Raw genomic sequence first — 12,204 nt, forward strand, 5'->3', positions numbered from 1 at the left:
AAGGGAAGCCCAGAAAATCATTCTCAATCTCTGCAAAACTTTTCAAAACACCTTGCAGCAGCTTAAATAATTGCCCTTGTTCAAGGAGGCAGGTGTCACCATTCCACTGGATCAGTGAATGAAATATGGAGATGACGTGTTTGCTAAAATTCATTAAGTACTATACTGTCTTGGCCTGATTTTTCTGAATAACTTATGCTGGAAAGTCTAGTAGATAAGTGAATTCTGCTCCCAGGCTAATAATGCAGAAGTTATAAAGCCCTCAGCTTGCTATGTTTGATGGATTGGGAATAAATTGAGAGTAACACTAAAATTGTAGGCTTAGTGCAAGTTGCAGGTGGGTTCCTCTTTTCAGCTGAAATAAACTTAATTTATCCAATCTACTCCTTACGTTAGGTTTTAGAAACTGATATAAACCCATTCTCACTAGGCAGCTGCAAAAAAGGACTGATCCTGCCAGAATTACAGGGCGGGGAGCACAATAATGACACTAGATGTTTGCAGTGATCGTAGAATTGGTAAGCCATGATCTCAGCTCCATCTATATTATCATGATTTTAATTTGGTTTTAATCTGGTTTTAAAAGGGGCTAGTGTTTTTATTGATATTTGTATTTTATTGTTTTTTTTGCTTGGTTGTTTCCTTATGTGAGCTGCCCAAATGTGAGACAGGCAGCTATACAAATTGAATAAATAAATAAATGTTATCTGATGAATAGCATGAATATGTGAAACTGGTTTTCCTGGGGATCATTTTTGAAATGAAACATTTCTGCTTTCCTGGGAATCATTTTTTAAAAGAAATAACATTTCTGTTCTTCAGGATCTCAGTGAACACATATGGATAGAAGCATGACATGAAAAGTTTGGCATGTTAGGCAAATGGCATGTTTCCACTGCGGAATGAATCCTAGTTTTAAAAATACCAAATGAAGAACAGCTGTCCTATTACCTCTTGAGACAAATTTCTCTTCGCCATTTCAACTTCTCTCTGGAGCTCCCTTCGCCTTTCTAATAATGTCCCATCATCTTTAGGGACAGCATCTAACTGTACAAGGCAAAAACAAAGTTATGTACAGAAAAGGAAAGTCCATTATTTTAATATAACCAATGCCATGTTTAAGCACGAGCTGAATCTTAAAAAAACAGAAACCAGCAATGTAAGCTTCTTCTTCAGTCAATAGTTCTGAATTTGCCAAGTTTGACAAAGAGCAGTGAGGGTTGATTTAAACATTGCAGGATAAAACCTGAAACTATATACTCTGAATAAGTTTAATTGGTTTCTCTACGTCATTACTATTATTTCCATGCTCCGCTCTGATTCATGGTTGTCACGGAAGTGTGTGTGATCTCCCATGTGTCATGATGTCATACAAATGACAAAAATTATACATGTCAATTGTGTCATGTGACTGATGCAAACCACATAATTGGGGTAATTTGCACAATGTCATGATATGTATGACATCATTATGGCTATTGTGATGTGATCCATAATAGCTACAATACAGATCTGCTATATTCTATAACAGTGCTATGCTACTCATAAATTACTAGTAAATTTGCGCACAAATTTAGGCATGTAAATACTTGATGGCATAGCTTGCCCTTTAGCAAATGTGTTTTCTTAAACTGGTATGAATTGGTGAAAGAGATGTTATACAGGAAGCCATTGGAGAGGGAAAAATTCAGTCTTTCTTTTCTGTGTTTGGTGATCCCAATCAATAGTACCAAGGGTATTGTAAATGACATTTTCCTCTTCAAAATCAATTATAGACTGTCATCCTGCGTGCAAAAGTATATGCATAAAAAAAAGAGGCACAAGTGCAGAGTAAGCTGTTTCACAAAGAAATTCCTTATTTGGCACTAATTTTGTGTGTAATCACTGGTTTAAGTTATTACTATTTAGGGAGGAAGTGTGTAATTTCAGGTTCCTGATTCTGTGAACGCTTATTCAGACAGTGTACTTTCAAGATTTCCATGTCAGAGGTCAGCACTGGAAAGAGATCACTCTCTTTTATTCACAATGAAGAAACAACATGAATAGTAAAATCAGAATATACATAATGTTTATTGAATAGCATGCAACTGACTAAGAATCAGACAATTCTGGAGACAAAGGATTAGGAGACTGATTAAAATAAGCCTTGCTTGGGCCCTATTTTTCATAACAGGTGCTGTATAACAGTGATAAATTGCTAAACTATTATAGCTTTAGAAATCTGAAAGTTGTATTACATTTTTTTAAAAAAATTCAAAAAAACAACCAAATATCTGTTCTACTATATCCTTCAGTATCCGTCTTCTTACCAACCACACTTCGGCAGTATTTGGTACCAGAAGAGAAAAAGTAATAAAAATCATATTGTTCTTCAAACTTACTCATACACACCTCTAACAGCATTCTTTCGTGATGTGCTTGAACTTGTGCCAAGCTTTCCTGAGCTATTTTCAACTGCATCTCCATCTTTTTAAAGTTTCTGAAGTCTTTCTCTCTCTCTCTTTGCATCCGACTCAAAGTATCATGCAGTTTTTGTTTCATACTGGATGAGTTGCGAAAACTCATTTCTAACATGCCCCTACACAAGGGTAGAAAAGAGCATTGTTAAAACAAAAACAAGAAACCCAAAAATTAGGCTCTCAGTTCCAGACCAGGGATAATTATAGATAAGGCTTTATTTGGGTTGTTTTCAATAATGTGATTTGTTCTGTTATTTTGTTGTATCAGTATCTCAGTTCCTTCTCATCCATCCAATTATTTTGAGACATAGAACAGAATATAAATCACAGAAATTAAGTATAGTCCAAAATTTGGGATTTAAAAAAGCATTGCTAAGAGAGCAATGAAGATCTGAAAGTTTCAATAAAAGATTGGTCCTCATCTTCTGTTCCAGAAAGGTAGTGGTACCCTAATGATGGTACCAATGACACCAAACTATGTTTAATGACATTTTCACAGCGACAGCAGTGTCTTCTGAACTATTTCACAGGGGCTGTTAAGTTTCCTTAGGAGCCTACCAGGAAGAATTTCCACAGGTAAACTATCTAAAAGGAGATTTGCATTTTCCCTTGTCAATTTTCCTCTGTAATGGGCATCTAAAGAGACATCCTGCATGCATTCTAACACACATTCTCGGTTTTAGATTATTAAGACCTCCAGAGCCTAATTACTGCTGATGCACTAGTGAAAGGAATTCTCTGAAGAAATGAAGTCTGAAAAAAAAATGCCATGCCCACTTCAACAGATACAGGGAGCGATCCAGTAAATTGGTGGATTCATCCCATAACCTACCAACGCATTAGGCTATGTCGCTCATTCAACCAAATTCCTGTCCCAAATGAAGAGGACCTGAGGAGCTTTTACAAAACTCCAGTGTTCCCTAGAAGACTGCATTGGTGTCCTACTTATTCCTAGGCCTAATTCAAACTGCTGGTTACTCTTTGAAACTCTGTACAGTTTAGGGCTGGATTGTCTGAAACAACATGTTCTCTATTGCCTACTCTGATCTTAGTCAGCATTAAGATTGCCCACAGGGGCTCTCCTGGTCATTTCAAACATATATTTATTTCTTCGTAAAAAGAAAATCATATTTTCCTGTTGCTTCACTCTGAATTTGTAATCCCTGGCCTACTGACTGGGTTAGAAAGGGCCCTCCCTCAATTTGTAGAGATCTTCTCTTCCCTCGGTCAGCCTTAATGCAGCAACAAAATCTTTCTTTCAGTTCAGGAATGCTTTTGGCCTTTTTGCTCAGACTTACTGTACTGGGGATAGAATCAGTAATACAGGCTTTGATTGTGCTACTATCTGAAACTGGGTAGGAGCTGAGTTAGGGCTTCTTTTCCACTTATAGCGCCTACAGTGTGGGATCTCCTATGGAATTTCGAATGGTCAGCCTTTCCAGAAGGAGCTAACTTATTGTTGGCACACGTACATTTTCTTTTAGCTATCTTAAAAATCCCTCTTGGGACTGATTTTATGTGGTGATTATTGTTAAAGTTACCTTGTAAGCTACCTCAAGGGGTTTACAAACAACGGAAAGAAATAAATGTTCAGGAACAGAAATAAACATATAATGGCCTACAAATATAAATCTAACCTTTCTGCAATGGCAGCTCCTTCATTCTCTTTATTCATCTCGTGCATCTTCGTCAGAGTGATGAATTCTCGCTCTTTGCTCTCCAGTAAAGTTTTCTTCCCTTCTACCTCTTTGATTGCATCTTCTTTCTCTTCCATGGTCTCCTCACATATAGCCTCCATTTTTTTTACAGTCTCCACAACTTCTTGCACTTGTTCCTGAAGCGAGTGTTTTTTTTTCTCTATATCTCTGTAAGCAATGGCAGATGCTGACTTTAGTAAGAATAGATGTCTTTGTCTGCTTTTGGTATATTATTATGGCTTTTATTATTTCATTATTATTAGTCCACTAACACCTACAAATAACCAGGCTCAAGTTATCCTACTTTAGACATATAATGCCTAAACCTAACTCTCTGGAGAAGTCTAAAATGCTGGGGGGGTGCGGGGGGGGGCAGGAATGGAAGGAAAGAGAGGAAGAGGACAACCAGTGGCAAGGTGGATGACCTCAGTTACAGCAGTGAGGGGTGCACTGTTGGAAGACCTGAAGGACCAGATTTGGGACAGATCATCATGGAGAAAAACTATGTAAGTGGTCAATAAGGCCAACCACAACTTGATGGCACATAATCAATCAATCAATCAACATCCAGATATGTTATCAAGAGAAAACCATTAAAGGATCCCTCTTATTTCCCAACTCATGGCGGCCTGCTCAGTTTGCTTTTCTTCTGAGTAGAAACTCAAATGAGGACGAACACAGTTAGGAGTAAAGTGGGAACTTTTAAAAATAAAAGTTGATCAAAATGTATGCTTTATTTTTAAATGATTATTTGTTCATCAAAATAAATAAACAGCAACAATGACAGACAGGAAGGAGGTAAACATAAGGAGATACTTTAAAGAAATAAAAGTACCCATCTTCTAATCTACAGAAACCTGTAACAAATTTTTTAGCATGAAATACGATAACTACTAGGGAGAATTTTGATAAAAACAGGCTTTTACTTTTTGTCTTAAAGTATCATGATATCACCCCCAATCAGTCCTCTGAAGCAAAGTCCTCTCTTAGATTTGCCAAGAGAATAAAATAATGCTTATTTTTGGCATGATCTTAATTGTGCTTTCTGCTATTAACTAAATATGCACATTCATTTTCATGCTGATTTTGTTTTTGTGGTAGGATATGGCATATGTTTAAATTGCTAAAGAACATCAGGACTCTAAAGAACTTTTCACCTGCTTCTCCAGAAAAATTAGCAAGTTTAGTAATGAATTTCACAGGGGCAGAAGGTAACTCTAGCTATGTCATTCTCTTCTATTACCATGCCATGTATTCCCATTGCTCGTTCCATCTTTTTTCTTTCTATATACAAAATTATAAAAGAAAAAGATGGAATAAATAAACTGTGTCAGAGATCATCTGAATACTAAACCTGAAAACTAAATTCAAAAACCTGGGAAGCAAAAAACAAACAGGGCCAGACAATTGGGAAATATTGCAAAATATCAGACAAATAAAAATACATTCTAATCCATTTACTTTTGAATTGGGAAGATTTCTCAGTCCTTCTGTAGCTTTTAAAAGTACAAATTGAAGCACTTTCCAATTCAGTTAAGATAATAAATGATAACAAGAGCCTTGGTAAAGCAAATCAACTTTTTACAACAGCTGAAGAAAAACACCATCTATATCACTATCATCACCCCTATACAGCTTATGGAGAGCATTACCATCGTATGTTAAATCCATGAAAGCAAAGGAAGAAATTGCATCTACGTGCTTTGCTACCACAAAAAAACCAGAACAGAATTGTAGTGTATAATAAGAATCTGAACTGGCCTCATTGTTTCTGGGGTTTTACAGCATAAACAGCCCAATACTAAGACTTTCATCATTAGAAAAGAACAAACCTAAGAATGAAGAGAACCTCCCTCTTTGAAACCATAGTACCACAACCACAGCGCTGTGCTAGAGGCACAAGGATATCCCATCGGCAAAGAGACCAGCAAAGAAACCCAGTTAGGATCTGCCCTGTCGTTGCCATCTGGCAAACTCAAAAAATGTATTCAGGTGTGGGCAGCCAGTTTGGTTTGTGCCCTAGACAGCTAGGAAAGCCATACGTGTCAGCGAGATTAGTATGCATCGCCTGATAGCCAGTTTAGCGTAGTGATTAAGGAGCTGCCCTAGAAACCAGGAGACGGTGAGTTCGAGTCCCGCCCTTGGCATGAAAGCCGGCTGGGTGACTTTGGGCCAGTCCCTCTCTCTCAGCCCAACCCACCTCACAGGGGTTTTGTTGTGGGGAAAAATAGGAAGCAGGAGTATTAGGTAGGTTTGCCGCCTTGAGTTATAGATGTTAAAAAAAGGGATAAAAGTATCATCATCATCATCATCATCATCATCATCATCATCATAGAATACTAAAAACATACTGCATTCTGCGGCCTATTTTTTCCATATCCTTTCCGAGCTGAATAGGAACAGACTGGAGACGGACTAGTTCATCCTGGTGATAAAAAAATATATATATAAATATTAGCCTGCATGAATCTAAGCATTTAAGAATGTTTCAGGATGAATTAACTTCAGGCTGGGCTACAGTCATGACCAGAGAAAGTCCTGAAAATGAATGCTTTTTTTTTTTCAGTGTGTTTGAGCTTTTTTCTACACTGCTTTGAAAGTGGACATCGAAACACAGCCCTTTAAACGGGCATCTATAGGTAGTCCTCTGTTACCTTTACTTCGTCTTCTTTCCGAAAGAGTTCGTCAAGTTCTTTATGATCCTTAGTGAGGCGTTTTTGCCTTGAAGACAGGTCTTCTTTCAGGACTCGGATTTCTTGCCTTCTGTGTGTTGCTTCTTTACGGAGCTCTTCGCAACTCTCCCTCAAGGCTTTAATTTTCTTATCAGCATCCTTCAAAAATGAAATTCAGTGACTCATGGTGTTAATGGAAAGATTACTTATTGTATTGACTGCAGGTTCATCTTGTCAAGGACGTCAAAGGAATTGTTTTATAGAGAGACGTTTGATCTGAGCTTTCAGCCCAATTAATTTCTTTGTGCTACCAATTCTTGCCATTTGCTTTTCAGTTCTCAAGCAGTCTCTCCTCAGAAACAATAATGACAGGAGAGAAGCATTCCAGTAATTGCAACCACTGAATTTTCTTTGACTGTATCCATCTGGAACACAAGACCTTATCTGCTTGGAAGATCCCAAAATCTTTTACCCTGGAAGCCAGGGCTCCAAGATTTTGGAAAGGCTTTTATTCCTGAAGCTAAGGCTAGTCCATGCAGGACTATTTACTATTTCTCCTCCATCCATACCCAGCCATCACAAGAGCATTCCTCACCTGTGTTTTGAAGCACTGCTTCAAAAGGACTGTTTCCCACCCTGAGCCATCTTCCAAGCGCTTAGTCTACTGCATTCTAGTCTAGTCTAGCATCATCCCTCGGCCATTCCGTCAGCTGGTCAGTAGCTTCCTTTTTTTTTTTTTGCTTCTTCTAGTTGATCCAACAATGGTCCATAAAGACCACGATGTCTCCAAGCTACTGTTTTCCCGACCTCTTCTACAACCTGACCTCTGTGGCCCCACGGTGGAAAGAAGGAACAATATATCCAGTTTGCTTTAATCACTGTAGCATCAAAGCAGTGATAGCATAATAAAGAGGGAAAGAAGGTTTTATGTTGGTGTCAAAGGAAAGAACATGAGAAGGAACTATAAAGTTATCCATGGGTGCAAACATCTGGGAAAGCAAAGAAAAAGAATGGGGATTAATGAAGAGGGAACAATCCCTAAAAGGAAAAGACAAGACACTGATAGATCTGCCCACACAGGGCCAGCCAGTGAGTGTTGCATTAATGGGAAGGGCAAAAATCAGGGGAAAAACCAATCAGGGCCTCTGCTGGCTGTAGTCCAGGTTGAGCACCAGCCCAACCCCATTGCCAAATGATGTAATCCACAATGAATTTTTTAAACTTGGTTTTAGGCAGAGCCAGAGAGACAAGCAGTTTAAGCTGTTATGCAGAATTGCCCTAGGTTTCGTAAACTGATAGGACAATTCGGTGCATATCTAGCTTATCCTCAGATAAAAAAAATATATGATTACAACCTTAATTGACTTTATACCGTACTTCATGATTTGCAGCAAAATCTGCAGATTTTGTTTTCAGCCTATTGTAATCGATTTTTTTTTTTTTTTATATTTGTGTGTATGTGTGCATTTTAGACAAATTATTCCAAATTAGTCCTCTTAGGTAACGTGAGAATTCTACTTACAGAAGCTTTGGGCACTCTGCGATACTCTTTTTCAATTAATTTCTTGTCTTCTAATAAACTAGGCAGGATAAATAATACAAAAAATCAGCATATGATATCAATAATGTGATTTAAAACAGATCAACTGAAAGCACATACTCTTTAATATTTACAACAATGTGCAACTTAGAAAAGGCTCCATATGAAAGGATTTATCTTTTTGAAATAAAATGAATATTATTAACATCATTTTTCATTTTTTCATACACTATAGCCTTGACTATGTATTATAAAGATTATCATTGATTCCTATACAGAAAAGTGCACAACTTTGTTCATCCCTCAAAAACAGGGGACAAGGATGCATTATATCTTTCAGTCCACGCATCTTATTTCCACAATCTGCTTGTATTGTATAACATAAGGAAGGAAATTCTGTTTCAACAATTATGAAGCCCACAATAGAATACTAATTCTGAAATGATTTGTCACAGCCAATATAGGACTGACCTATTCACATTTTTATAACTATTTACTTTGTGTGTTTGTGACCCTCCCCTCTACAATTCGTATCTGCCAATACTATATTAGCATGGACAGATGAAAATGGAAATAGTTGATGTCACATCAATAGGAACTTTGTCTTCTGCCCCCTGGCAATGATCAACACTCAACAGAACATATTATAAAAATGATGCCACTAATATTAAATTTTTAATATACACATAATGTACATGTAGTTATAGTAATTATGATGTTGGATTAGGAGTAGTGAGATCCAGGTTCAAGTCCACCCTTAATCATGGAAATTCCACGGGTGACTTTGGGTCTCTCACACTCTCTCCACCCAACCTACCTCACAGGGTTGTTGTTGGGTGGAGAAAATGAAATGCGATCCTATGTACACTGCCTTGAATTCCTTGGAGAAAAGGCAGAAAGGAAATCTAAGAAATAGGAACAGGAGTTCCCAAATTGTACAGCACAGAATGGCAATGCATGACAGCTCCCTTCAGTCCCCAACAGGCTCTGCCAATATAAAAATATTATTTTCTGAAATCTCATGAGCTCTCAAAAACTCAGAAAGCTATTGCAATCTCACATAAGAGCCTGTGATCGGCTTTGGAGGATTTTGGTAATTCCTTTTTCTTTTGCTATAGTCTTCACCTGGGATTATATTTCTTCTTCCCAACCTAGTCTATGACTCCAGTATCCCCTATGGTCTCCCATCAAAGTCCTACCCAGCACTTGCCCTGCTCAGCTTCTAAGCCCAGATATGGTCCATCCCTGCTGAGATGGAAAAGAGAGAGGTGTAAACAAATAGCTGCGCTAAGCCAAATTTGATCCTATTGGCCAGTTGGCCATTCTACATCTAAAACTTCTGTGACCAGAGTGCATAATCTTAAGATTGCAAATATACGGTCTCCTGAAGGTCTGGGGACAAACTCTGAGACCCTGCAAAAGTGACTGCCAACTTGCAATTTTTCATGTGAGAGGAGAAAATTACATGAAACGTATTATGTAATTTTAAAGGGTTATTTTATTTCATGTAGTCCTAAAATTAAATTAAGTTTTTGTCCCACAGCCCCACACTTTGCAGAGCATGGGCCCACATGCCACTCAAAGGTAGCCCTGGCCCTCAATAAGGTCCCATTGCTTTTAGATCAACTGTGATCAAAAGCAATGGGGCCTAACAGAAAGTCATCAGGAGATGATGGAAGTCAACGCTTTCTTCATCAAAACATTACTCTAACCAAAAAAAAGATCCTGAACAGATCCTGTGGTGGACTTCTTTCAAGCCAATGCTGGCAAGCCACTTAGGCAACATGCCAAAGGACCACAGTTCAAAGGTAGGTGGGATCAGAATAAACAAATGTGTGGGTTCAAATCTAAAATTCAGTTTGAGTTCATGTCCTGCAGACTAAGTTACAATTAAATTAAGTACAATTCATACAACAGAAGTATGATTTAATGTATTTAATCATCACCTCCCTCCGCCATATTCAGAATTACAATTTGGGTGAAACTTTTGGAAGGGTTCAGAGGGTTGCCTTGTAGGGTAACACCAGAGAAGTTCTCATGCTCAGTTTATGTGTTCTTCCTTGGAAGTTCATTGTCATGCTTTCAGATGTGTCATGATCTCTTTTCAGTTATTTATTAACCGATAATCAAACCGCTGTTAATATATTGTTCCTGGGTTTGACATGAAGCAATCTCACGTCATTTGACAGTATCCTCTTCAGTATTTCCTGTTCAGGCAAGAATTCTAAAATCTCCTACTTTGTACCAGATGGGTAAAAGCTGAAAGCCTTTAGGAGATGCGCTCAGAGTAACAGGTTTTTATCTTTTCCTTCATTCCTTCTATTCAAACTCCCTGGGTTACTGGCAGTCTGGAATGACCCCACTCCCCATGCAGTTTTGTAAAATAGACAATCAGCCAAATATTACATCTACCTATTCAGCCTATATTGAATTTCAAACTCTCTCTCTTGAATCGCATTGTATTCATTGAAATATCTCAGGTACTGCTGTCTCAGTTTGGACAACTCTGAAGTGGAACTCTCTGGAAACTGTTCCGCTTTTTCAAGTTCCTGCTCCTGCTGTTCTAGCTGAAGCGTGAAGCGTTTGGCATCCTGCAACAGTTGAATTTCTGATTCCTGTAAACTAAAATAAAACCAGTGATAGAGGATACCCACATTTATCCAACAGATACACTCTATTGTATTGTAACTGACAACTATTATTTCATATACTTGTACAACTACATATACAGGTAATATAAGCCACCATCTTTGAGTGGGAGGATTTCTTCATTTATACCACATCCACAATGTCACAGTCTGTGGAGATGTATCAGCTGATGAGTGGGGTGGTTACTTACCTCCTATTCTCAGAGTTCATTTCAAAAACTTCAGTGGCTTGTCCTGATGTCTTGTTTTTTTGTTTTTTCCTTTGGCAGATAAAATCTGTTGCCTTCAACTGGACACCACCACTGAAGCAGAATCAGTTATGGAGGCAACTAGAACTCTACTTGTATGGTTGGATCAATTTCAATCTGTGTCACCCCAGACTATGGACAGGTTGCTTGGAGCAATACGTTTCATCACCTGATCCTTGTCCAACCTGGACCCCAATTTCTAGTCAGGAAGTTATTAGAGATGACTTAGCCATTAAAGTATTAAACATTACTTTCTGACAGAGGGAGGAATGTGTCTTTAACTTCCATTATTGTAGTGGCTTCTCAGCTGCAAGCCATCCTGGAGAGAGCATTACTTTGGCTCATTTCAAACTGGCTTCAGAACAGTCTCTGAAGTTGAGGTTTGGTTGGGAACTGTCAAGGAAACACGGCTCTGTTGACTCTTCTCAACTTCCCACCGATCTTTTATATCACATTCATGGCATCCCTTTGGATTGCCTGAGAGATTTGAGGACAGAAGTACAGTTCTATTCCAATCTTTCATGTAGTTTTGAAACGGTGACACTTGGAAATAGTTGTTCCTCATATTGGGATGTATCACATAGAATCTTTGAGGCTCAGTTCTGTCACCTCTGTTTTTTGATATCTACATGAAATCACTGGGAGAGATCATCAGGAGATTACATCCAGATTGAATTTTCTTCAACATCTTCAGGTAGTGGTAGATACCCTTGAACCATTGATTATGATCAGTAATGACTGGGTGAGGAATAATAAATCAAAATTGAAGGAAAGAGATGCTCTGAGAGGTCACCGTTCTAGAGGGATCTCCTTGTTTTCAAAACAGTTGCACTCTATCTGAAACAGCAGATACAGTATGTAGCATGTTCCCAGATCTGCATCATTTTCTGATTTGCCAGACTGAGGCAACATTCAGGAACACTTCTTATCAGCTGTCACT

General features: G+C 38.2%; 1 protein-coding gene across 1 annotated transcript in view; it reads right to left on the reverse strand.

The window, feature by feature from the left end:
- The window catches only part of CCDC146 (coiled-coil domain containing 146), a 77,591-nt gene that overhangs the window by 18,200 nt on the left and 47,187 nt on the right, over positions 1–12,204 (reverse strand). Inside the window, exons 4-10 of the mRNA XM_088134945.1 lie at positions 10,781–10,990; positions 8,351–8,408; positions 6,811–6,987; positions 6,508–6,581; positions 4,097–4,324; positions 2,392–2,578; positions 952–1,047 (exon numbers count right to left, since the gene is read on the reverse strand). Of these exons, the coding sequence (XP_087991071.1) occupies positions 952–1,047; positions 2,392–2,578; positions 4,097–4,324; positions 6,508–6,581; positions 6,811–6,987; positions 8,351–8,408; positions 10,781–10,990 (1,030 nt within the window). The remainder of the gene's footprint in view (positions 1–951; positions 1,048–2,391; positions 2,579–4,096; positions 4,325–6,507; positions 6,582–6,810; positions 6,988–8,350; positions 8,409–10,780; positions 10,991–12,204) is intronic.

Source organism: Python bivittatus, unplaced genomic scaffold (assembly GCF_059951505.1).
Source record: "Python bivittatus isolate LINGU-HERP-01145 unplaced genomic scaffold, Pbiv_v1 ctg000120_np1212, whole genome shotgun sequence".
Classification (NCBI taxonomy): Eukaryota; Metazoa; Chordata; class Lepidosauria; order Squamata; family Pythonidae; genus Python; species Python bivittatus.